Source organism: Poecilia reticulata, linkage group LG5 (genome assembly GCF_000633615.1).
Source record: "Poecilia reticulata strain Guanapo linkage group LG5, Guppy_female_1.0+MT, whole genome shotgun sequence".
Lineage (NCBI taxonomy): Eukaryota > Metazoa > Chordata > Actinopteri > Cyprinodontiformes > Poeciliidae > Poecilia > Poecilia reticulata.
In genome coordinates, this window is record NC_024335.1 from 1,754,808 (window position 1) to 1,781,466 (window position 26,659).

Genomic DNA, 26,659 nt, shown 5'->3' on the forward strand with positions numbered 1-26,659 from the left:
TGGATGAAATCTTGAATTCAGTGATAAAAAAAACTGAAAAAATGAGCACACTGTCAGAATGGAGACTTATGTTGGATTTGTACTTTTCTTTGCTGACAATAAACAAACACAAACACACAGAGCTGTTTTCATGCATGTCATGAAACAGCTTAATTGTGAAATCATGTTAAATAAACAAATTGTATTTATACCTGGTATTTGTTGATAGGGGATGCGGGTCTGCTCCTTTAAACATCTTTAATGTTGCGTTGAGGTACCGCTCGTAAAATGCATTATTGACAATGTGGGTTCAAAATTTGTGGACAAAGATTTTTTAAAAACCGTCTGGCAAAGTTTTATTATACGATTAACCACAACAAACAGACCACGGTTTGACGTTACATGATGAGGAGAAGAGGAGCAACAGGTTTCATTTTAAACCAGAACAACGCAGGGATTATATCATGTTGTACATTTCTCATAAAAACATATCTCATTTTATTTAAAAGTTTTGATTGTGTTTATTCAACCATGATTTTTTTAAAGGGAATATCACAAGTTGAAATTCAGCGCAGCTAACGGTGGCTTCGCTCATTCTGGTAAGTGCGCACTTTGGGAAATGTCTGAGGCGGACGCTGTCCGTGAACGCATCACTATCACCGCTTTCCTGTTGCTCAGAGGAGGCAGGCCGGTGATTTTCCACTGCCGCTGATGTCTCTGGTCCCCGGGTTTTAAGAGACAAAGGTCAGAAAGAGAAGCTTATAAATAGGCTAAAATATAAGCTTCCGACGCGTCCAGACTTCAGTCGCTCTGACGGACACGGGAGGACACGGACAAGACTAACGGGACAAGGGACCGAGCGCAAAGGACATTAAAAGGACAAAATAACAGAAAACATCACATCATCGTAGCAGGTAAAGAAAAAAAAAACCTTCATCCATGTTACACTCATTTAGAATTAAACTGAGATGGATGTCCATGATGCTTTTCTACGTTTTTCAGGGATTTTGTTCTTTTGTTGGGTGTTGAATTTAAACGTATTTCCAACTCTTTTGTGTATGAATGAAAAAATGTTTCTTTGCAAACTAAGAAGATGGAAAAACAGGAAAAGTTTATCTGCAGCAGTAGCAGATAAACTCAGTGCGGTGTCATTTCACAGTTTAGTTGTGTTTGTGCGGGAGCTGCGTGGATGCGGGGATGTTTCTTTGTCAAGCGTGGAGAGCTCCGTCTCTCTCTGTCTCTCTTTCTCTCTCTGTCTCTCTCTCTCTTTCTCTCTGGTAATGCTTCGTGCGCTTAGGAAGGTTTTACCGGTGGATTTACATTTCCCCTCATGTCTGCATTCAACGCCGCGAACTTTGATTTTACACTTTTGTTTAGAAAATGTGCCTATATTCTTCTGCTGGGAAATAAAAAGTTAATTGTCAGTCGCAACATTTCCTTCTTCACAATTTCATAAAAAGCGTTTTCCCCTCTTTCGAACCGTGACTCTCTTCACATCCGAACCCAGACCGAAACGGTGCTGCTCGGTTGAGCTGCTGTTTTGGGTCCGTTGTGAAGCTGCTGTGAAAAGGGGAAGTGAGGCGCTCACTGCGCTCAGGAGGCGGAGATGCTGAGCACCGAGCGCTGCCTCCGTCCTCACCGCCTCCCTCCTCACCGCCTCACCGCCTCCCTCCTCACCGCCTCCCTCTCCACCTTTTGTCTCGCTTCCTGCTTTCTTTAATTTCCTCTTTTTGTCACATAGTTTTTAATTTAAACGCCACAGACTCCATTCTCTGCGCACTGCGTCTCGTTTATTCCTCATATTAAACTGAGTATTTCTGAGTCGTCTTACTGCAATGTTGGAAACGTCTTAAAAAAGTGACTCTGGTTTATTTTCAGTTTGTTTCCTGATGCTTGAACGTGATGGAGGGGAAACAGAAGCGCCTCGCTGACAGCCTCTGTTTGCGTGTTGGTGTCAGAACCCACCGAGTTGGTTTCCATTTTAGGATCAGTTTGGACATTTTGACTGCTCCCAAGTTAAACTAATGCGAACTGCTGAATGATGTTTGTTGCACGTATTCGTTTATCAGCTTCTGGTATTTCAAAACTGCGAAGGACTTTCCCTTGAGTTCTGTTTCCCAGAATGACAGAAAGCCGCTAAATCAGCACACTGATGGGAAACGGTGATAAAGCGACAGACACTCTGGGACAGACAGACAGACAGACAGACAGACAGATGAGACTCAGGTTGTTCAAGTTGGTTTGTTAATCTTCAGTCTTTTGACGGCATCTTGTTTCAGATCTTGGTTGATAAAATGGCATCAAGTTTGTTGTAATTGACTCACAGGCGTCTTAATGGGAGGATTTTAATTTATTCATTGAATTTGGATTATTTGTCACACAGCTATGCGACACTCAGGATGAGATCCGTCACACTTTCTTTTTTTTTTTCATTTAACTTTTAATCTCCCTGCTTTAACCCTGAATCTCATCTGAAGAATGTCACGAATCATGAATATATTCCAACCCTCTGATGTTCCTTAATGTCTCATGACTCAAGACACTACAGGGATCCTGGAGTCCTTTGGGTTTTGGTCATTGTTGATTCTTTCAAGAAAAAGAAAAAAATGTGTTTAAAGATTGAAATCTAATGAGTCTGGGCTAAATTGACCATGAGGAAACATGTTGAGGTTTTGTAGCCTCTGAGTTTTCCTGTTTGCCAAACCGGAGCTGAAAGCTTCTGTATTAACGAAGGACTTGTTTGCTGTTAAATGATTCATTAAGTGTGTAACCTGAGGTTTGTGGAAAGTGGGTGTGTTGGTGAAATCTTAAGCTATAAATGTGACTCCGCTCTTGTCTCTTTAAATGACAGCTGAGAGGGACTGTGTGAATTCACACCGACCCCAGGAAGAGAACAGGTTAATTTGCATCATCTGTTCTTGAACCCTTTATCCCCCTGCGTCCTTCGCTTCACATTAGCCTCCCTCTTGACTGCTGCTGTACATATTAACTGACATGAACCACTGACCCACTCGGGCTCTCAAATTAGAGCTGCCCCATTAATCTTGTATGATTGTATCTGCGTGTGTTGGGCTTTGAAATATGTTGTTTTACTTGGCAGTAAAGATGATAATTAACACTCAGCACAATGTTATTAGAAGTAATATCAGTTACTTTCATGTTGTCATACCTGAGCGTGACGGAGGGCAAACAATGGTGACATGGTGAGTCCGACAAACCAGCACCCCCTTGTGGCTGACACGTGCATGAATTCATTTTTTTGTCTTTAATCGGTAAATTAGTTGATTGTAATTTATTCTCATAAGAAAAATGTATAGTTTGAAATTTGAATAAATTATTGTAGTATAGCTCACCACCACCATTTACCTCCTGGTCTGGGCTTTGATTAGACCATCTTAATTGCATTTAAATTTATGAGTGAAATGGACAAAATTGAATGTTTTAGTTTTATGTGAATATGTATATTTTTTATTATTATCTTGCCACTACATAAGGTTCTAAGTGTCTTATGGCATATTGATTTCGGGAGTCTTTAATCTTGTTGCCATAACAAAAACAGCAGCACAACTAAATACTCAAATATTTGGAATATGTTTTTTGGCAAATTACCACAACTTATGATTTTGACTTTTAATTATTCTATATTTGTATTTGGCTCCTACTTGAACTGAGTATCCTCTTTTAGTCCCCTCCCCCCGAACAGAATCAGACACAGGATGCTTTCATTTGGTAAGTGTTGTGCTGAATTTGACACTCTGTCAAAAACGTCACACCAAACGGGGGAAACAAAAAAAAGACGCACCACAGCCATCCTGTGTCGTTTTCTTTCTAGTGCATTATTAGAAAATGAAATGAGAAGCTATCTAATTATTATTATCTATGATTTTATATTGTACTTGCAATATTGGCCTCAGCTAGGCTATGGGATGCATTTAGCACGTCAACTTCAACATTCACCACAAGACATGTCAGCTAAAGAGCAAAAATATTTCATCATTCATTTCCGGAAAGGCGTTTTTTAAAATGATGAATAACTTTGTATCAGCCTTAAAATGAGTTTCCAAAACACAATATTATGATATAATCTGCTAAGACATGTTTTTAAACTATTTTCAATCTTTTTCCGTTATATGTAGGAGTCCAACATGTTGACAGGGAACAGAAAGTTGGAACTGCTCCACTTTTTGAACGAGTCAGTGGTGTAGTTAAAGCAAACCAGGTTGAGGGCGATTCAGTTTTAAGAAACCAAATTCAAACATTGTAGATAAAAAGTTTAATTTTAGAATTTCACATTATGTCAGAGTTTTCTGTTCATGGTTTATATTAGTCAGCACAACCATCTTCTAAAACTGTGAAGATTACTGCGTCCAGTTAATCTTGGCCTGGCTGCAGACCAGATCATTTCCCTCGGTTGAAAGTTTCTTTGCATGACTTATGCAAAGCACATCAGCCACAATCTTTAAACAATGTGCCGTGTTTTCATGCCACTTCTCCCAAACTACCATGATCTGAGCTGTAAATGATGTTACTTCCTGTTACTGTTTCTAATACTTGCTTAATCATTTACAGCGTGATGCATTCAAATTACATTCTACAAAAGGCTGCTCTCATTTTTCAGTCAAATTGATATCATTTTGTCATTCTCCATTCAACGTGTCACCTTTTTGTGCTTCCTAGAAGCTGAAGCAGAAATGCCCCTCCCCCATAAATTCTTGCATTCCTTTACTATTACCCCCTTCTGTCTGATTCACAAGATTATCTCTGTAATCTCCTTTTTTCCTGTTACACTTTCAGCTGCTGTAAAATGAATATTTTATGAAACAAGGCTAAGTTTGTGGATGCTCCAGACTGCAGACTGAAGCTGCAGAAAGTGGGGATGCAAAGTGAGCTGATTTCAGAGTGATCCAGTGGATGAATCCTTCACATTTTTGTCTGCATCTGGTAAATTAGTTTGGCTCATTTTCTCCAAAATGTCACTTTTCTTCAGTTGGCTTCAAATGTGCACAACTGTCTCACTGAAGACTGGATTTGGGTGACTCAAACAACAGCCTGTAAACCCAATTAGTTTCAAATCCTAAATGGTCCATTTGCAACAATGAAACGAAATGCACAAAAGTGACATGTCATGAAAACAACAACGTGAGAAATGGGAAGAGAAGCAACACGAATGAATGCATTCAGCGAGGAGCAGGGCGGGGGAGGGGAAGCCGCTGATGGATGAGTGGACCCAATCGCTGGCCGGTTCGCTGAAAAGGTACATGCTCTTAAAATAGGAGAGTGAGTTATGCAAGTCATCTGGCTGAGAAATAAGTGTCTGTGGCCGGGTTCTGAAACGGTCCTAGTCAAATCCAGACTCTTGGTCCAGTTTGCGCTAAGAAAACCCCAAACACAGAGCAGAGGGCAATTAGTATCCTGGTCCTGGTGAATGACCTGGGCTCTCAACTGAGCGCCATGATGTAGAATAAGAGCTGGTTGAATCTTCAGCACAGGAAACGCCGAACCGTCATTTTACAGAATGATCGTAAAAACCTGGTCTGATTCTGATTCTGTTTGAAAAGCTGCTAAATGGCCAAACGGTTGTTAACTGGGCATGTGGTAAATCAATAAAACAATAATTAATTAGTAACATGCTGTTAATCATCTAATCATCCAGTTTAGTTTTAATTTGTTAAACTTTAAGCTGCAGAAGGTCAGTTACAGTTCAGAATCCTTGAAAATGATGTGAAATGCCCCTTTAGTGCTAGCTTTGAGGTTAAAGATGAAGATGCTGTCTTCATTGTTCCGAGTTTAAAAATACTAAAACAAATGGAAGATTTAGCAATTCATAAATCATTTCATAAGTAATCTGCAAACAGTGTGAAATAATTCTGTTCTGGTTTGACAAGCTTAGATTCTTTAAAACACAACTGGAACCAGTTGTGTTTTAAAGGAAATGTGATGTTTTCATAATTTGCTTTGTCCATAAGCTTGTGTTGTGTTGGGCTTTTTAAATTGCGTAAATCGGTTTGCTACCAGTGTTTTACCTCAAACATAACGGAGTTTAGTATTTCATAAAGCAGGAAGTGTTTAGCACGTGCTTCTGCACACGTGGGCCGATCGAGGGGCGACATTCAAGTGTGACAAAATAAGTTTGCTTTGCTTTGTTTGTAGGGTTTAATCTGTTCAAAACTATTCACCAGTTTCATACATCATGTACAAAAGAGCATTTTATATGCAAACAGTACAAAGCTGCTGGTTTTCTCTGAAATGTGGTCTTATCGTTAAGTCAGATCTAGAGAATGAATGAGGGAAACGGATAGTAAAGGTGAGAGTGCAGCAGCAGCAGTTGGGCCGATGAATAAAGATAAGGATGTGACATTTTCCACAGTTGGAGGCATGTGCTGACTGCTAAGCCTGTGTCTCTTTCCTGACTTTCTTTTTCTCCGTCGCTGTCGCCATTGGGTGGAAATTTACTGCTCTAGTTGCTGATCATGATGACATTGTACTTCTGTTTCTACATTTTTGTCGGAGCAAATGAGGAAGGACAGAAGGAGGAAGTAAAGTGGTTCATTAAAGTTTAGGTTTCTTTTCTTTTCTAAAAGTGTCTCTGGTAACTGTTTAACTTTTAGCCTTACAGTGAAGTACAATCAGCAGGAGTTCACTTCTGGTTCTTGCTCCACTTGTGGTCCAGGCATGTTTAAACAAACAGAAATGACAGTCAGTTTATGCTACAAATGAAGCCTTATTAAATTTGCATTAAGAACGGAGTCAGTGTGGATTTGTGGTTAGTTAATGACACTGTTACAAGTTGGTCTGCACCTGCTTCACATGGTGTGTTTCCAAAACAGACCAAGTCGAGCAGTTTATTTCTTTAAACTATTATTTTAGTTGGAACATTCTTATATATTCTTATATATTCTAATATAAGTGAAGCGTACAACAGTTCATGCTTCTTATTTTCTGCAAAAACATTTTCACTTCTTTGAGATTTGAGCTTCCCTGCTGGTCATTTATCAGGTGGACTGACTTTGCAGCCCATTGCAGTTTGTGGCACATTGAGCATCTAGAGTGTTTATGCAACGTTACTTAGATGAATATTTAAGCAACATTTCCTGAATAATGTTTTCTCCACCACTTTTTAAATGATTTTAATAAGAAGTTACGCTACATTTCTGCATTTTCTATCCACAGAATGGCACAAAAAGAGAAACTTCAGTGTCTGAAGGACTTCCACAAGGACACGTTGAAGCCGTCTCCTGGTAAGAGCCCTGGCACTCGGCCTGAAGACGAGGCGGAGGGCAAACACCCCCAGAGGGAGAAGTGGGCCAGCAAGTTGGACTTTGTCCTGTCTGTGGCCGGCGGATTTGTAGGTTTAGGGAACGTGTGGCGTTTCCCTTACCTCTGCTATAAGAATGGTGGAGGTGAGCATCAAATGGTTTGAAAAATCATTTTGTCAACTACTTTCTTTACTTTATCTGTATGGGTTTTATTTCATCTCCCATTTCTAGGTGCGTTTCTCATCCCCTACTTCATTTTCCTGTTTGGCGGAGGTCTGCCAGTCTTCTTCCTGGAGGTTGCCCTGGGTCAGTTCACGTCTGAGGGCGGCATCACCTGCTGGGAGAAGCTTTGTCCCATTTTTACTGGTATGTAGCTTGTTATTAAAATTCAGCTGCTAAAATGGTAAATCTGAATGAAAACAAAACCTGTACAGCAGGAAGTTTCACCGCCTCAAACCCTTCCTGTCTAGAAAACTTTTTTTTTTTTTGCCATTTCCATGTGATTTGTGGAGGCAGAAGTCAGTCGACCTCAGCCACGGCCCTGACTCACCTGATGTAGCAGTCATAGACCGCCATCGTTTGACTCGTATATCGACGAGCAGACCTTCAGCCTGTGATTCGTGTCGGCACCAGTCAGAATTTAAAAGCACAAAGAAGAATCGGATCAGAACGGATCTTCTTCCTAATAAGAAGAGCAAAAAAAGTGAGAAATTAAATAAATTTGAAGCATTTGCCAACAACAGGATCACAAAACCGTTATTGATTTGAAGAGAATTTCAAAGGAAGATTTCAGAAGAAGATTTACCAAGATGTGATCACGTGCTTGAGAAGGGATGCATTATGGGAAAACCTGTGGAAAGTCCCTCCAATAGTCACTTTGTATGACCATGGACAGCAGGACGGTGTGTGAAAACCAAAATCTACTTTATTGTAGACCAGTTATGTTATGAGGCTGACATTTAAACACTGCTGTATATTTCATAACTTGTTCATGTAACTGCATTTACACATAAAATATGCACAGTTTTGGACTTTAGCTTTGCAAGAGGCAACTGATCCTCATGTTTACTCGGTTTCACATCTTCAATCCAAAACCTACCAGACACATGTGAGCCATCGTCTTTATCCTCATGAATTTCATGATCACTGCACCACAACGGATGAAAAGCAATTCCCTTTTTATGTCAAAAAATGTAGTCTAGATTCTTTGATTTGTTTTTAATTTTAGTTATTTCTTTTGCTTCGTTTGCAGGTGGAGCAGTCGACATTTGTCCGCTGCTCCACCTGCCCCGCCCTTTTATTATCAGATTTTTCTGGAAGCAATTCCCCTAAAAAGAGAGACCAGGCCTGTCTCTCTTAGTTAAGATTCAGGTTTTTTTCCACACCTCTGCTGTTTTTGACAGAGGAATGGCTGAGTCACACCAGATTCTCCTCCAATAAGAGCGCTGAGACTTTGCCCAGCAGCCGTCACCAGGCAACAACCAGGGCTGCGCTGGTACACCTACACACTGGGCCTTTTCGGCGCTTTAACCTTCTCCACATCTCACCTTGTCTTTCTTTTTCATCTTCCCAGAAAGCTCAACTAATGGCCCTGAGAAGTCTAGTGATATTATTTGATCAAGTCGACTTTAAGCATTTCTTTTCTCTGCCTTCATCCCCCTCTCCTCCATTTTCAGTGCCCGTGTTTAATAGTATTTTCTTCCTTCTTGGCCCTTGCTTTCCCGGCCTGCTCCTCTCACTACCAGCCAAATAAGATTAACGTATTTTACTTCACTCTCACATATGCAATTGCCATTTTATCTTCACATTCTAACACATTATTGTGCGGTTGTCTCAAACGCACACACTCAGACACAAGGCGGTGTACACAGTGTCCTGAATTACACATCTCTATGGTAACAGCACAGCAACACATCAGAGAGGGCTTGGAAGAAAAGAGCAGGGTGGTGGTGGGATCTGAGCCGCCGACAGATGGATTGATAAAGACGGGAGAAGGAGCGACACAAAGGCAGCCAGACAGGGCAAAACGAAATAAATCAGATTCAGAAAAAACAATTAAAATTCAAGAAGAAAATATGAGATGAACATAAAACGTGTTCAGCATGGTAAAAAATGAATCTAAATAATAAAAATTGACATTTTGTGGAAGTATAAATTCGTTTATAATGTGTAACTGTAGATTCCTGATTAACAGCAAGAGTTAATAAAAGGATCATAAAGCATGAAATAAAACGAGCAAGCCAATGTAGATGTTTGTTTTTTAGCCAACATCCATACCAGACAGCAGCAGGTTGAGCCGACCTGCATAAATAACATCCTGATATCGGTTATTGATGAGCTGAAAAATATTAAGACGGAACAGAAACAAAAAGATTAAAATTTTATAGGTTTGGGTAAGAAAACACAGGTTAAGACGCAAGTCATGTCAGAGTCATTTATAATAAAAACACATGATTTAAAGCAAACCTGGTTAAAAGCAGTGAGTAGGTGTAGTTAATAATTTAGAAAACCCAGGTTGTCTCATAAGGAAACATCCTCCTGAAGTCAACCTGCTGCCCTGCATGCGTTTCTGGAGCAGTGGCAGAATAAGAAGGAAAGAACCGGACAAAGACAGAACGCACCAGGACTAACATATCTGCCACAATACAGGATGATGAGTAAAAACTTCGCACTCATCCAGATGAAAACAAGTTGTGTTTTAGAGACGGACCACTGCTAACAAAGAGCCTTTCTACGTCTACAAATATTGATGAGTCAAGGTGAACTGACTCATCAAACAACAGCAACACTGACTGAAAATGAGCCAAAACTAAACAAACCCAGAGAACCTGCAGAACCACTGATGAAGAAGGAAGAATGTGAAGAATATTTGGATGTAAATGCTCAAAAGTACAGCGAGACTCTAGATGGGAGCCGGCGCTGCTGTTAGTTAATTATTAAACTCCTGCAAAAACTAAAACATTTTGTACAAAACAAGCAGCTGCTCCGTTGCTTTTTGATCACATTTCATTCTAAAAAGTCAGATGAAACGGGGACAAAAATAAACATTTGACCAGATAGCTGGTGAGAAAAGAGGCCATCAGATTCTCAGCAGCTGCTCAAATAATAACTCATCATCATCATCATCATCATCAGATGATGTAAGTTCCTCCTTCTATCCACAGACTCCCAACATGCAGGTACCGACAGGAAGCACGCTAATAATGATCGCATCTGGAGCTTCTTTACCTGTTGTGACAAATTTCAGATTATTTACTCAGCAAAACCTTCAGCAGTTAAAAAACTGAGTCGACTGCATATGTGGATAAACTGAGTGAGGTCAGGCAAGGTCATCCCTCCAAAGAGCTGAAGAAATGACATCATGGAGGAGGACACATCTGTTTGTTTGATCAGCACTGTTCCATGTGATCCGAGTATATAAGTGTGTGTGTGTGTGTGTGTGTGTGTGTGTGTGTGTAGAGATGCGAGGATGTTACAGCTACTAATTGGCCAAGTGATTAAAAGGACATGATTTGTTGGCAAAGTAGTTCTGACATTCATATACATGTAAAGACACACAAATGGCAGACGAGGGTGAGAATGTTGTTTCATAATTCAAGCTTCTCTATTCTCTCTCTCTCACACACACACGCACACACACACTTGCGCTCACAGATGGCCGGTGACGTTGAAGGACATTAATTTGGATGAGTGGCCGCTGTCGGCTGCGCCTGAGCACATGCAAAGCTTGTTTTAATGTCCTTATGAGGACTTACTGTGACTGCGGTCGTTGTGTGAACTCTACTCCAAATTCTAATCCGTTGCGATCCGAGTTCCTGCACCTGCTCTGACTCCAGGAGGATTACGTTTCCTCCTGAAGTTATCAAAGAGAACATTTCAAAACAAAACATGATCTTGTGTTCACACCTATCTTGTGTCAAGGCCACTGGTGACGCAATGAAACTTATCGGACTGTTCTTGGAAATAAAGATTTGATGTCACTCAAGGTTAAAAACAACAATGATTCTGGTTGGACCTTGAATCAGCTAAAATGTGCTGTACAGAATCATATTTGAGAAAGAAATTGGTGTTTTGAAAGACCTCTGACTTTTCACCAAACCTCTGAAGAAAATGACTTCAACCCTAATTCCTAAGATGTTTGGATAATGTTGCCTTTTGAGACTCGAACAGTTTTTCAGTTGCATTTCCAGTTTTTCAAATGAGAACTTTCACGCTGCTCTATTTTGGCGTTGCTACCTGTGGGGTTCCTCCAGGCCAGGTTCTGGTCCCCAGTTCATTTAAAAAACTTTTTTTTTATCAAAACTGCTTTGATGAAACCCAGGGAATCTTGTTTACCTGCCAAGTTTGCAATCTGAGTTTTGACAGCACATCATCTTTTAAAGTAAGCGTTTTCTGAAGATAATTATAAAGCTGCAGTTTGCAGCTCTGTCTGGATAGCTTTCCTTTCTTCTCCACTTGGAAATGATTTTATGAGAAGGCATCTCATCTGGCACATCAGCCCTCGTGTCTGTGACTCTTCTCTCACCTTCCGATGCCATCGGACCTGAAGGGGGTCAGGCCTTCGCAGCAGCTGCCCCCCAAATCACTTATTAGTCTGTCGTCAGTGTCTACATGGGTCAAAATGAGATTGGACATTTCTGCTTGGTCACAGTATGTCCTCTGAATAGAGTGCAGGATTATCTCTTGCAGATGAGTTGGACAAACACTTTTCAGTATTAAAAAAGGATTAGCATGGATTCAGAATTGAACGTGCATCGTCAGAATGGGAGTTCTGGCAACCATTAACCATCTGCCTACAAGTTGAAGGAAACCAGGTTTATTGTTACAGACGTTCTCCTGAATTTAAATGTTTATTGGAGAGGCAGTTAATTTACTTTTTGAATGTTCCTGTGTGGATGAGGAGGTTTTTTTTTTAGTTTAAATAGCTACAGTCCAGTAGTGAACACCTTGTTGTTGCTCTGTGAGATGATTTTATGACTTGCAAAGTTAATTGTTCAAACCAAACTGGACTCATCCAGTTGCCTCCATCATGTCTGTAACCAACTGATTCTTCACTGTTGTTTTGTTTTAAATTTGAATCCTTTGTCTTGTGCAGGTATTGGCTACGCTTCCATTGTGATTGTATCCCTCCTGAATATCTATTACATCGTCATCCTCGCCTGGGGTCTGTACTACTTGTTCCAGGTGGGGATATAAAACTGTTAAATTCCCTTTTTATTCTAAAAGTTGCACAGGAATCTAATCTGTCTAAACGCATGCTGTAACAGACCTTCTGTTTTTTTAAATTACCTTTCAGTGTTTCCAGCCAGAGTTGCCCTGGGCCAAGTGCAATCAGCCCTGGAATACAGATCAATGCATTGAGGACACCTACCGCAAGAACAAAACCTTCTGGGTTGCCGCCAACGCCTCCAACTTTACCTCCCCCGTCACAGAGTTTTGGGAGTAAGTTACATAAAATCCCTCACACCTGCTCACTTCTGTACCCACACACAGCTTTCATGTCCGTCGTGTTCCTCATGTGAATCCTCTCATTATTGGTGTGATCTCTAGCGATGCTTTAGAAGTGCGGATAAGAATGGATTATGGTTTTGCTTTGCAGACACAATGTGCTGGGCATCAGCAGCGGCATCGAGGAGATCGGCCCCGTTAAATGGGACTTGGCCCTGTGTTTACTCCTCGTCTGGGTCATCTGCTTCTTTTGTATCTGGAAGGGCGTGAAATCCACTGGAAAGGTAAATCAGTGTGAAATAAAAAATAATATTCATTTATTTAAATTTAGCTGAGATTCTGTTTCTCAAACTGTTGATACTGAAACAAAGACATGGTGTGAAATTGGTATTTCCTCTTCTTCCTGGTCTGGCATGGGAACATTAGGGAACACATTGGGTCTGATTCTCTTTGCAAACTGAGGCCAGGACTTGGTAACTTAAGCCACAATAACTTTTCCCACATTTACTGAAGCTGTCAATAGATGCGCACAGCAATTCATGATGCAGCTTCTTAGAAAACGAGGCTCCGCTTTATATTGCTGCCATAAACACAAGTTTTCACAAGACAAGAGGAGAGGCAGTAAAACTCCACTTTATTGGACCAATCATCTTGATTGATCGAGCCAATATATTGTTTCTAGTTGTTTAAGTTTGTGAAAAACAACTCTTATTAAACAAAGTTGGGTCAAAACTTTCCCCACAAAGTAGATGACACTGTGTGCCTTAAGTCTCTATTGACAACAAAGGGAAATGACTAAATTCACTCATTTACAAAACCCTTTTTCAAGTGAAACGAGGGATATGAAAAAAATGTCATGCATAAAGAACAGCTTTGTGGTTGTTTTTGATTCTTTGTGTTTCCTTATCAAACATCCAAAAGTCCCAAGGGATAAAAACAAGACGGAAAATATGCAAGAAAACAAATCAGCAACTTTCACCCAGACAGCAACAGGCCACCAAGAATTTAAGGAACCTCGTGTTGTTACACTGCTGGAAACTTTCAGCAGTTTCCCCAGGTTACACTGCAAACTATTCATCAGAGAAGGAACCGTGTAAGACTGCGAAACAAGTGGAAAACCTCCAGATTATGAATATTATAAAACTTTAACTTTTCATTTAGGAAGTAAAGCCTCTTTCAGAAAAATACAATAAGTGTTTTTATTTCAGTACCTGTGATGACTTGATCTAGAATATGAGCTGAAACTGGAACTCAGAAATGAATGCAGTGTGTGTGTGTGTGTGTGTGTGTGTGTGTGTGTGTGTGTGTGTGTGTGTGTGTGTGTGTGTGTGTGTGCGTGCCTGTGTGTGTATTTTACCTCAGGTGGTCTACATCACGGCCACGTTCCCGTTCGTCATGCTCATCGTCCTGTTGATCCGCGGCGTAACTCTGCCCGGTGCTTCTGAAGGCATCAAGTTCTACCTGTATCCGGACCTCGAACGCCTCAAAGACCCAGAGGTAGGTTCCCCCCGGTGCTGCCTGAGCCCCACAGCCTCTTCACTCAGCTCCTGTTACAGAAATATTTCCTTCTTCCAGTGAAATTATTTGTTTGGGCTTGAACTTTGTTGGTGATGGAAATTCCTGGAAAGAAATTTAGACGCCAGGACATTTTTTTCTAAATCAAACAAAGAAGTTAAAAAAAGCACAAATCATTAACTGGATGTTAAAGATTCTATAATCGGTGTATAATAATGCAGTCCTGGTGTTAGAAGTCCTGGAGTCAGCAGGCCAGATGTTTTGACCATTTTTGTGGAAAGTTTACAATAGACTTGGACTTACTTTATCGTCATTGCACAAAGATACAACAGAGAATTTGGCAACAAGACGTTGCACAGAAAAAGTGCTGCAAAACTATAAGTATGACTATAAATACAAGTACATATACATACAGGTGTTATTGGTGCAGATATAAAAAAGGTAAGCTCACTATTATGCATTAATGTGAAAAAATGCAGGGATCTGTTGATTTTACATGAATTTTCACAATTGCAGAATCACAACAACCAGGGCGAGTGCTAAATGTTGCAATAATATAGTTAGTGATCAATAAATGAATCTTTAGGACTTCACCACCTTGCCGCTTATTTGCCTTTTCTAGAACTTGAACTTTTCTGCTGCATTGAACAGCCAGTGTTGCCAAATAGATGACAGATCCTCATACAGATCCTGGATGTGTGGCAGTTAAATAATGAGCCAGAATTTATTGCAGGCGAAGTACTTCCTCATGATATGAATACTGCCGTCGTAATGGCATCAGTTATGCAGTGCCATGGTTCCAGGCCTTTTTCCATTGTGCTCTTATGCTATAAAGGGAATTGATAATCTTGACAGATACAAGCTAAGCACAGAACACTAGCAAAGGCTTCAAACCATGCTAAACGTTTAGCTTTCCATAACCCAGACATCATCAGCAGGCCTCAGCCTCTCTGTTGCTCTCTCCCTACTTGGCAGGTGTGGATTGATGCCGGCACTCAGATCTTCTTCTCCTATGCCATCTGTCTGGGCGCCATGACGTCCTTGGGGAGCTACAACAAGTACAAATACAACTGCTACAGGTGAGGCGTCAGTTTTCAGGGGGCGGGCGGGGTGTGGTGTGGTAGGGGAGAGACTGGGTGTGGGGGGTGAAGGGATCCTTGTGTGTTCATTAACAAATCCTCCTCATGACATATGTGTGACATAGGGACTGTTTGCTGCTGGGAGCCCTCAACAGTGGTACCAGTTTTGTGTCTGGCTTCGCAATATTTTCCGTCCTGGGCTTCATGGCACAAGAGCAAGGGGTGGACATTGCTGAGGTGGCAGAGTCAGGTACGAGGGTCTGTAAAGGCGGCAGTGATGGTGGGCGCTGCTTCCTGGTTAATAAATTAAATAACAGTAATTTCAAAAGAAAAACAGCAACGAAACCCAAAAGAGAATTAGCCTCTACGTTCATTTTCGAACTTGAGTGACAATTTAGAAACATCATGGATTCCCTGATTAAAACACAAATGACGGCATCGGAATATGGAAGCTTCCGCAATCAAACACTTCTTGACAAAAGCAGATTTAGGAGATAAGAACCTATTTGGTCGGTTTGTACGCGCTCATTTCAGTAAGGCAGAGGGAGTTGTGTTTTATGTCTTTAAGGAAGAAGATTTTTAGTTGAGGAGAAGCTGCTGTGCGACACTTTACGGCACATCTTATGTCAGTGTGGCGGTTTAAAGATTTGAGTTTTGGTTCCGAGATGTTTCTCATTTACAGCCAACAACCTGATGGTGCCTTAGCTTTGGCTTTCATCCAGCTGAGAGTCCTTTGTGCTTAGAGGTTACATCTATGACTCAAGCTGTTTTGGTTGGCCTGCTTTTTCTGCAACCTTAAGTACAATGAGATTTCTGTCATGTTTTTTCACCGTACGCAGCCCAACACTAAGCCTGACCATTAAAGGAGCCCAGGTTACTGTGGATGTTTGCTTTCACTTTCTGACAGAATCACACAAGGATTTCATTTATCCCTACTTTTAAAAACAAGAGCAGAGCCATGATGATTAATGACTTATCCTGTAATCACACCCAACGCCAAAGTTGTTAAACACCAATGGAGATGGAAGAGTGTTTTCTAAGAACTTGTTTGCAAAGACTGGTTCTGCTGTTTTTGCTGAATTGCTTTTCACTCCAGTTGTTTGAATAAGACTTGGCGGCATGCTGTTTGATTGATGTAAAGGTTTATTATTTTAGAGAAAGTCATTTTCTTCATCAACAGGTTTTGTGAAGCTGCACCTTATCTAAAGCCCCAAGATCAGCAAATTTCATAACAAGTCCATGTAGCTTAGTATTGCTCTCTACGTTAACAGTATATGCTGGCAGCCCAGTCGATGCAAACATTGCACAATTCTGTAAAGTCCACCTGACAGTGGGGTTTGCAGAATGGTCCAATATCTGTGATATTTGGCGAGTGGGCTGAGGAGTTGGTCAGAGAAGCTCGAGGAAGCAAAGCGCTGCAAGCTAACTTGATGCTCGCTGTTAAACTGAGAATTTGACAGGATTCTTATAAGGAGCAAGATAAAATAGACGACTAAAAGTTTTTCACAGAATTTTATGTTTGGAAAGGAAAGCAAAGAAAAGTTTTCAGAAAGAAATCTGTAAGTTTGCCTTAACTGCAGCAGTTTGGGCTGAACATACATTCAAAGCTAAATAAGAGAAGGGATGCTCTTGCTCCAGAGTGTGACTTTAACTGTAACGGCTTGGCACACGCCACAGCCTCAACTGACCCAACAATGGGACAAAAAGAGAAGAAAGGCTTCTTAATATTCAGTGCTCTGCACAGTAAACTCATGATAACAGTGTAATCATCATGAATTCAGCTACTTTTGATTTGGTAAATGATCTGAAGGTTTGTTTTCCCTCTGGGGCTGGGAGTCGGTTTAACCTTTTTGAGTCAACGTGGTGTTTGGTTGGATGCCTTGTCATAATTTGCTACAAAAATGGAACCTATTGATACACTCTACTATCAGCTGCAATGCTGTTTGCTGTTATGGCTGCTTCCTTGTTCCTTGACTTTTGTTTTACAGTTCCCAATGTAGCATCATTTAAATTCGACCTCTTAAAAACAAATCATTAAAAAAAAAAGCATTTGCTTTTTATCTGACCACAAGTTTTACATCTGCTGCTGTTTTGCAATAGTCCTTTTGCATTCCCCGTTGAAATGGTCAACCGTGTTTCAGTTGGGGATTCAAAACGACTTGAGGAGCGTGTGCATGGTAAACAGAATGTATCGGACACACCTTCATCTGCTTGATTTGCCTTTTTGAAGCATTTGGGGCTTTTTCAACTTCAATCAGAGTAATGTTTACAGTGGTCCTTCCTTTTTAAATTATGGTAACATACTTTATGCATCCTGTAACATCTCTCTTCTAACTGACTTACTTCCACAGAGATACTGTTATAAACACACATGTATATAAATGTGCTATATTTGCTTTTAACTATACTTGTGTGTTTTATTGTAATATAAGGTGCCATTAATTATGTGCTTGCAAGTGAAATGAAATTGTCATGTGTTGAGTGTGTACAGTTAGTGTGTCTTAACGCTCTGCAAGCGAGAGGTAAGTAAAGATGTGCTTTAGATGATTATTTTTAATGAACCTTTATCCAAATACATACTTTACATGTAAACTTGATCTGTGCGCTGTAGTCAGGCATTGATTAACTCTTCACTTCCTGCTCTGCGTCGGCTGTCTGGGGGGCATTTTTCTCCCCCACAGGGATGCAGATCAGATGAGATTATCATGTGAGTCTAATGTGGCTCCTCCCCACCCCCTTCTGTCTCCTCTTCCTGCTCTTCTGCAGGTCCAGGCCTGGCATTCATTGCCTACCCCAAGGCTGTTACCATGATGCCTTTTCCTACACTCTGGGCAATCCTCTTCTTCATTATGCTGCTGCTGCTTGGCCTCGACAGTCAGGTCAGCAGATACACAAACAGGGTTTCTCTATAAAGTAATACAGTCTACAAGACCTCTGTCTTCTCCCAGTGTTCCCAGTACTAACTGCAGAAATGCACCACTCAGTCAGAAACAACCAATCAGCGACAGGAGGAGGGTCTTAGTGCTGTCAATCAGCCCCTCCACCTTGCTCTCTGCTACACTAAAACTCGTTATCCACAAGATATAACAGATTTTCTGAAATGTTGATTAGACACATTGAGCAGAGAGTACATAAGCATGATTGACAGCACTAAGCTCCTCCTCCTGGCTTTGATTGGTTGTTTTTGGTGCATTTCTTCAGACAGCAGCAGTACCTTTTTTTTTAATCTCTCAAAATCAACCTTTCAGTAAGGTGGATTGTCGTCGTTTATTTTACTTTACAGTGTCTTCTATATAAAACAAAACATCACATGCATCAAAACCAACTCATACCAAGTAAAGTGTGCGTTTTCAAATCCAGCTTCCAACAGTAGATGGCACTTAAAGTAACGTAACACGGGAAAGAAAAGTGAGCTTGGTTTAAAATCCTGGAGGTCAGTGGATGGTGAATCCGTTTTTTGTCTTGCAGTTTGTGGAGGTGGAAGGGCAGATCACATCACTGGTGGATCTGTATCCGTCCTTCCTAAGGAAGGGTTACTGCAGAGAGGTCTTCATCGCTATCATCTGCTGCATCAGCTACCTGTTTGGACTCACCATGGTGACCAAGGTAACAAAACAATATGAGGAGGTGGAAAAAGGTGCTGAATGTTAAAGGCACCTCAGCCAAACGTTGAGCATTAAAATGGTTGTTTTGTTTGACATAAACCCAGCAGCTCCTGACCTTTTCAGGGTTCATGTAGTTGGAACCAGAGCGTTTGGACTGCAGTCGGTGTGAACCCCTGAGAGAAGATGGCGGAGGGAGGGGGAGTTCTCATGACTTTTAGTGTCAAGTCATGAGAACTTCCTTTCCATCCGATGGTATTAATAGTTACAGACCCAATTTAGATTTTCCAAAACCCCTTGCTTCCTCCTCATTCTCTTTTTATATCTCCTGTTTTCTCATTTATCCCCTGGACTCTTTAAGTCCTTCTGTACTTTTCTTCAAACCCAGTCCTTTTGTCATAATTGTTTCTTCCTGTTTGCATGCTCTAGTTTTCTTTTTCTATATTCAGCCATCTCCCTAACTTCCTGTCTGAGCGATGCATACACATTCTAAATCTGTATAAATACTGACAGGAAATGCACAAGTAGGCAATTTAGATGCAGATTTTTGTGTATCAGAATTTTTAATCAAAACTGAAAATCATTCCAGCATTTTTAATTTTACTCATCGTGTCTCCAAGCATTTTAATCAGAACCTTTCAGTTCGTTTCTTGCTGATCTGAGACATTTGATCTGCTTTATGGTTACAGTTTGCTCTTCATGTCCTGATTCAATGTTTTTGGTTAATCAAAATCAATCACCGGTTTGAACCACTTGAGATGAATCGGATCTTATTGAAAGGTTTTAGTGCCTTTATTATTGACGTTGCCATGGCTTCAGGTCACCAGTTTTTCTATTTTCTAGGTTCAGTTTGAGGTGTAATGGTGCAGAAACCAATACTTTGACTTTAGATGAGGGGATTGTTGAAGATCCTCTCCACCGTCACTCATCTGTTCTTCATTCATGTCGGCTCCGTATCAGAACAATAATACCTCCCATCCTTCCCCTCTGTTCACGCAGACTTTCACTGTACCTGCTCATTCCCTCTGTTTCTCTTTTTGTTGTTCCCATGACAACCTCTTTTTCGGGCTGCCGTGGCCTGATTCAGCTTTAGGATTCCCAGGACTGGGGATCATTTTTCATATTGTCGACACGCAGGAGGTCGTGTTCAAACACGTCATCTGCTCAGATTTAAGCTGCTTTCTTGTTGTTAACATGTTAAACTTTCCTGGGACGACTTCCTATAAAGATACATGTGTGGAGTTGGAGCCAGGACAGATCATGTGTTTTTATTTTGCTTTAAAATGTTGAAAGTGAAACTAAAACGACGTCTCTCTGCAGGGTGGCATGTATGTTTTCCAGCTGTTTGACTACTATGCAGCGAGCGGTGTGTGCCTTCTGTGGGTGGCATTCTTTGAATGTATAGCTGTTGCCTGGGTTTATGGTGAGTATAATTAATCCCAACAATGCTGAAGCTCATTATTCAGTTCCCTGATCAGAAATATTCATTTACAGGCATAAAAAGACAAATAAAGCTGCTTTGTCTTTTACTGCTGTGAGCCTCACCAGACGGATCTTTACTGATGTTTTTGCAGGCGCTGATAATTTTTATGATGCAATTGAGGACATGATTGGCTACAGACCAAATCCTTGGATGAAATGGAGCTGGACTGTTGTCACTCCTTTACTGTGCATGGTGAGGACCTGTTTTATTTTGCACAAATATCTCAATATAAAACCATTAAAATGTGGATTTAAATGCATCCCTTTTCCACCACAGGGCTGCTTTATCTTCTCTTTGGTCAAATACAAGCCATTGACGTACAACAAGCTGTACCAGTACCCTGACTGGGCCATTGGAGTAGGCTGGACTCTGGCCTTGACCTCCATGATCTGCATCCCCATGGTGGTTGTCATCAAGATCATTCGGTCCGACGGGCCCCTCATCGAGGTGGGTGAAACGAGCAGTCGGCATCGAATAGATTTATTCAGATGTCCCTGAATAAACGTGGGCCTGGGGGAACAGCCACTGATCTCAGATAAATTCTCATGGGAGAATCAAACTGTTCAGAGCTAAATTTGCTTCAAGAATCATTTTCTATCTTCTGAAATAACTTAGATTTCTTAGTAATTTGAGCCAGAGCTGTTTTATTTCTATTTATACATCTGTTTTGCACATATTTGTTTATATTTATGATTGAACACAAACTAAATCACCCAATTCTTCCCAAATGTAGATTAAAGCTCTTTTCTTACAGGTGTTTTTCTCTCTACATCTTTTCTCTTTCCACCTGGTTTTGTATTTTATCTTTTCATTCTTGCTCTATTTGCCTCTTTCCCTCTCTTTGCCTTATCTTTCTGTTCTCTGACATCTGTTCATGCCTTGTGTCCCTTCTGGCCTGCAGAGGATCAAGGCCGTGGCGGCCCCGGCGCGCGGAGGGGCCAGCTCCCGCCCCGCGGACCACCGTGTCCCCAGCGAGCTCACCTGCCCACTGGACCCCAATGGAAACAAGGGGCTAATGATGAAGGCCCCCACCCACACCATCGTAGAAACCATGATGTAAAGGGGTGAGGAGGAGGCTCTCCATGAGATCGCTCTCTTCTCCTCTCCTGTCCTCTGAAACGCTTCTGAAGCTAGCTAGCTATCTGTCTCTCTGTGTCTTTCTGGTGGACTGATCAGGGTTTTAAGGAAAAAAAGACAAGAAGCTCACATTTGAAATCTTTTAGGAATGCTTCAAAAACTGTTTGCAGTTGAGGGAAATGATTTTTATAATTCCAAACTGTTTAAGTGCGTTGTTTTCCTTTAATAGTTCCCATGTGGGGTATATCAGCACTGACCGCTGATCATAAGCTGGTCGCTTGTTTCTTCACTGACGTTCACAGATGTTGTTCCCAAAAAAAAAAAAAGAACAAAGTTATGTCTTAGATTCATGGAAAGGAAACACATTCAATTCACTGCTGATGCTAAAAATATTCTATAAATTACGGTGCAGTTTGATAAAAATGCACTTCACAGCAAATGAAGACAAAAACAGTGAAATTCTGGTCACACAGAAATCCTGTTTTTGGCTGAAACTGAAACATTCCCTTATTTTCAGGGTAATTTCTTCCTGCAAAGTCAGAGAAGCATCCAACCGGATTTGAAGTGTGGAGTTCAAACCCTTGAGTGTGTTGTCTGTGGCGTACTGTACAGTTGTAGCTATCAGTCTATCTATATCTATCTCTTTATCTTTCTGTGTCCTAGACCAGTTTACAGTATGTAAGTTACTGCAGTAGGCACTCTCGGCTTAAAGTTTTGGATTGATTTTTATTTTTCTGCAGAGGAAGTTACATTATTATTATTGTTGTTAGTTTTTTCCTCTGTCAGTGTTTAGATTCTTTTATTGATATTATTATTATTATTATTATTATGGGTATTCACTATTGAATTGCTGTAGTTTTACATAGAAGGACAAACACTTCTTTCAATTAGTGAAAATACTAAGCTGTTATCAGATCACATATTTACAGCCTTTCTACTTCATCATGTATATCTTGGGCCACCTTTTCCAGTTGTTTTAGTGACACAAACAAATTTCAATGTAATGATTTTTCTCCAAAATGTTTTCTTGTTATGGGCCAGTTGCTCTGTGACCACTTGGATGTTCAGACGGTTGTTTTAGCAGCGACTCCTCCTGCGGTTCAGGGCTGGGAAGCTTTTCTTCCTCTGTAAGGTTCAGGGAAAATCTGGACACATTTATTGGGGCAGGACGAAAGCTAAGACTCGTCTCCAGTTCAGGTCAGGTGACCCAGTCGGTCGTGTTTCTTAGCACTCCAAAGCAGGAGAGCAGCAAAATCCCGTGACACAACAGAGAATAAAGCTGCAGGGGGTTTCCTGTCGGCAGAACTTTGTGTGGGGAAATTGGCACTAAAGGAACCCATAAAGCATCATTTTGGGAAACCTGATCAACACCGGCAGAGACAAACTAAAGATGCCCAAAAGGAATTTTATTCATGGATAACAAGAAAGGAAGAATTTGCTCTTAATTTTCTCTAAACTAATCAAAAACTAGTTTCTACAAATTAATATTCAAGCCTCGTTTTCTGCGTTAACTTTTGGAGCCTTACTCGAGTTTTTCATCTGCTCAAACTAAAAGTTAACTTGATCCGAGTTCCTAAACATGTTTAATCAGGAGGAACATCGAGGCATAAAATGTGATTTTACCAAGTTTTTCTCTTTTCAAGACCTTTTTAAAATTTGTGAATTAAGCATCAATTTGTTGAAATTACGTTAAAGGTGCCCTGCGATACGAAAACAAGGCCTCAATTCTGGCTGATTTTTAACAGTTGTGATATAAGAACTACATGTGATTTTTTTAATAGTAACATGGGGCCATAATGCTGATAATGTGAGCTGTTAACGACAGACTAGGTAAGAGGTTGGACTCAGTTTAATATGTGACAAAGGGGTTTCCGTGTGTCTCACCAGCGACCATCTGCTCAGGACTTACCCTTTAAAGCTCTTGTCTGCTTTAATTTGCTTCAAAAACATTTTACTATCAGTTGGGAACAAAGAGCTGCAGTCGTAGCAAACAAAACTTGTCTTGTGCTTTAAAGGACATTCGCTCAGATTGGCACATAGAGAATCAAAAGTAACTTCTTCACTGCCTATTTTATACACAATCAAAGGTAAAGATACACTGAAATGATGTGAGAGATGTTTTTTTTTGCACTTGAAATGATGAGGCCAAAAATAAAATGCTCAATTCTTCAGGGTACTTGGAGGTGAAAAGCATTGAGGCGGGAAGTTGTGCAGTACCCAGGAGTTGCCTGTATTTGACCAAAACCTTCCCAGTAGAGGTGGCATAGCAGCCAGAGCCTGGCGTTTTTCCTCTTCTTTTTACTGTAGTTTGTACCATTAAAGGGATTTGCTGAACCAAATCCACAGGCGACATCTATTTTCATACAGCCTTTCCTATATAACGTCTTTCTACAGCTCAGCTTCCATTTAAATGCACACACAAAGCTTCAGTGTATTCATTAACGTTTGTACAGATCTGGTTCAATGTTCCTCTGAAGGATCATTGCACAACAATGAAAAACAAAAACACTTTACTCTTTTGCAGATTATATTAAAATCTTCAATTTGTCCACTGAATAACTTCTTCTAGATTTAAAAACTAATGCATATGGAAACAATTCAACTTTTTTAATGTGTATTTTCTTTTTTTTTTTTTTAACATATTTTTAGAGACAGCTCTTGGCTGCTTAATTGGAAAAACATTAAGTCATCAGTAACGACTTCAACTTTAAAGCTTTTTCCAGGTGCTAAGGTCCTTTTGTCAGGGATTTATTGACCAGATTATTAACTAATGCAGTCATTTATAGGTTTGTTCTGCCTCTCTGTGTAAATTCACAGTTTGTACCAACCCATCAGCCTTTTACACTCAGTTAACCCGAGTAAACTTTCCGTTGAGCTAAGCTTACTGATTTTATTTTTTCTCTCAGAAATAATGAGTTTGCAACAGAACTAAAGCATTAGTGATGCACATGTTTTTACCGCCGAATGTTAAAATGTGAAAGTCACCTGCAGGTGAATTTAAAGTTTTCTGAAGATTTATTTTTTAGCATAAAAAAAGAATCTCTTTTGCTGATTCCTTCTTTGATTTCATCAGTTTCTCTTGACTTATTTGTGATCGTATGTCACTTTGGCCTTTTGTGCTCCAAAAATATTCAAAACCTAAAACTGGAGTGACATTGTCCAAACTATGGATCCAAAATCGGCTCACATTCATTACGTGCAATACTTTGTCGAAAGTGGTAATGTTTATTTTTGATTTAAACTTTTCATGAAAACAAAACTGAAAATTTCAGGGTCAAATTAGAATGTGGAAACGAAACCATTAAAACCACTGTTTTAAAAAATCTTATGTTTGTTTGGAATACACTGAAAATACTGTAACAGATTTGTAATTTTATTGTTTTTGAGACAGCAACACTGCCACAAATCCCACTGTCATCCATTAAGTAATAAAAAAAAAATTTGCAGCTCACCAAAATGCCACAACCAAAGTTTCTTTTTTATTTTGAATTTTTGACAAACATCAGTGATGTCTGCAACATCAAACTGTTGAGCAGTCAGCTGAGGTCACTGAGGTGAAATAACTTGTGGTGCTTTTTAAAGGCTGCCAACATGTAACGGATGTAAATCCATCCAACGATAAACCATATCAAAAGTGGGTGCTCTTTTTTTTCTTAAAAGTTCATCTACAAATTCTGTTAAAATACTTAAAGAATGTTTTAAATTGAAAACCTCTCTGGGAAGCTCTTGTGCTTTTCTGAACAGAATCATTTCAGATGACATTTTGTACAACATATCCTCAGAAATCAAAACATGAACTCTGTCATTGAGAGGCAACGTTTGACCAACATGTAACGTTTGGGTTCTGCAGGGATTCATAAACTGAGTCTGTTTCCATCTGAGATGGAGCCCAATGACTGAAAATAGTGACACCTTTTCAGATTTCAGTCTCTGAAACTCATTCCTGTCAGCAGACCGACTGATCGTGGTCTCGTTTATAAATCCCTGGTTTTTCCCGCATTGCGCCACACACCAGCCCTTCCTCTGTGAGAATGTACACGGGAAAAATGTTTTTGTTATTCTTGGTAAAGAAAAGAAAACTTTTTTTTTTTTTTAAGAATTTGAATGGTTTTATTTTTTGTTTCTATCGCCAACCTGTAAGCTAAAAAAAATGTTTGAGCAGGTTTTACAGAACTGTAAAACTTTTTTTTTGTTTCTTAATAAAAAATTTGTCTTCAGAAAATGAAGGTGAAGTTGTCATGTGTCTGTTTGTTCCACTTCCACACACTGATACTGACTTCCAGGTTAAAGTTTCCCACATTATTAAATTTAAAGCTTTACTTAAACATTTTGGGCCGTTTCCATGGCGATCTCGGACAAGCGAGCAGGCGCAGTGACGGCTGTTAAAGAAACAAAGCATTAAACCAAAGATGTTCCACCAGTTGTCCTAAAATATAAACGATGTGGAAACTGCAGGTCATGTGGAAGCAGGTGAAACTGTAGCTTTAGTAGCCAAAAAAACAGCCCTTCACTTCATAGTGAACACAAGCTTTAGGCATGGAGTTGGCCTAAACCAGGGGTCCCCAAAGTGGGTCCTGGAGTGCCGGCGTCCTGCGTGTTTTAGTTCTCTCCCTGGTTTAACGCACCTGGATCAAATGACGGCTCATTAGAAGCCTAAGAGGAACATTGACCTGCTGAAAAGGTTGTTTCTCCCACCAGGGAGAAAACTAAAACGTGCAGGACGCCGGCCCTCCAGGACTGACTTTGGACACCCCTGGCCTAAACATTAAAGAATATATTTCTATTCTATAAATGTTGTGGAGATGAAATATCCCGTGAATAAGACTGACACTGTCATAAACATGACATAATATGTCATGAACATGAATAAACCTTCATGAATATTTATGACTGTTGCCATGAAGCGTCATTCGGTAAATTATGACACTTTTAATACAACGTTGACATTATTCAAAATGTCTTTTATGACAACTTGACATTAACCAAGAAATCATCACTGTTTAAACTTTATCTTTAATAACAAAGTTACCTAATTTTTAAAGTGCAATCAGTAATACTTTTATGACACATTTATATATTATACCGAATGACGCTTTATGACAACAGTCATAAATATTCATAAAGGCTTATTCATGTTCATGACAGGTGTTATGTCATGTTTATGACAGTGTCAGTCTTATTCACTCCCTTCAAATAAAGTTTTACCAAAGGATCTTCTAT

General features: G+C 40.1%; 1 protein-coding gene across 1 annotated transcript; it reads left to right on the plus strand.

Annotated features, from left to right (window-relative positions):
* Window positions 1-641: 641 nt before the first annotated feature.
* Window positions 642-25,224, plus strand: LOC103464301 (sodium- and chloride-dependent taurine transporter-like). Its single transcript, XM_008408296.2, has 15 exons — window positions 642-893; window positions 7,150-7,379; window positions 7,467-7,601; window positions 12,331-12,419; window positions 12,532-12,677; window positions 12,835-12,967; window positions 14,046-14,180; window positions 15,174-15,277; window positions 15,403-15,527; window positions 18,044-18,156; window positions 18,746-18,883; window positions 20,200-20,302; window positions 20,454-20,554; window positions 20,639-20,809; window positions 21,264-25,224. Exons 2-15 carry the CDS (start codon window positions 7,151-7,153, stop codon window positions 21,420-21,422), a joined length of 1,881 nt encoding a protein of 626 aa, XP_008406518.1. The 5' UTR covers window positions 642-893; window position 7,150; the 3' UTR covers window positions 21,423-25,224.
* Window positions 25,225-26,659: the final 1,435 nt, after the last annotated feature.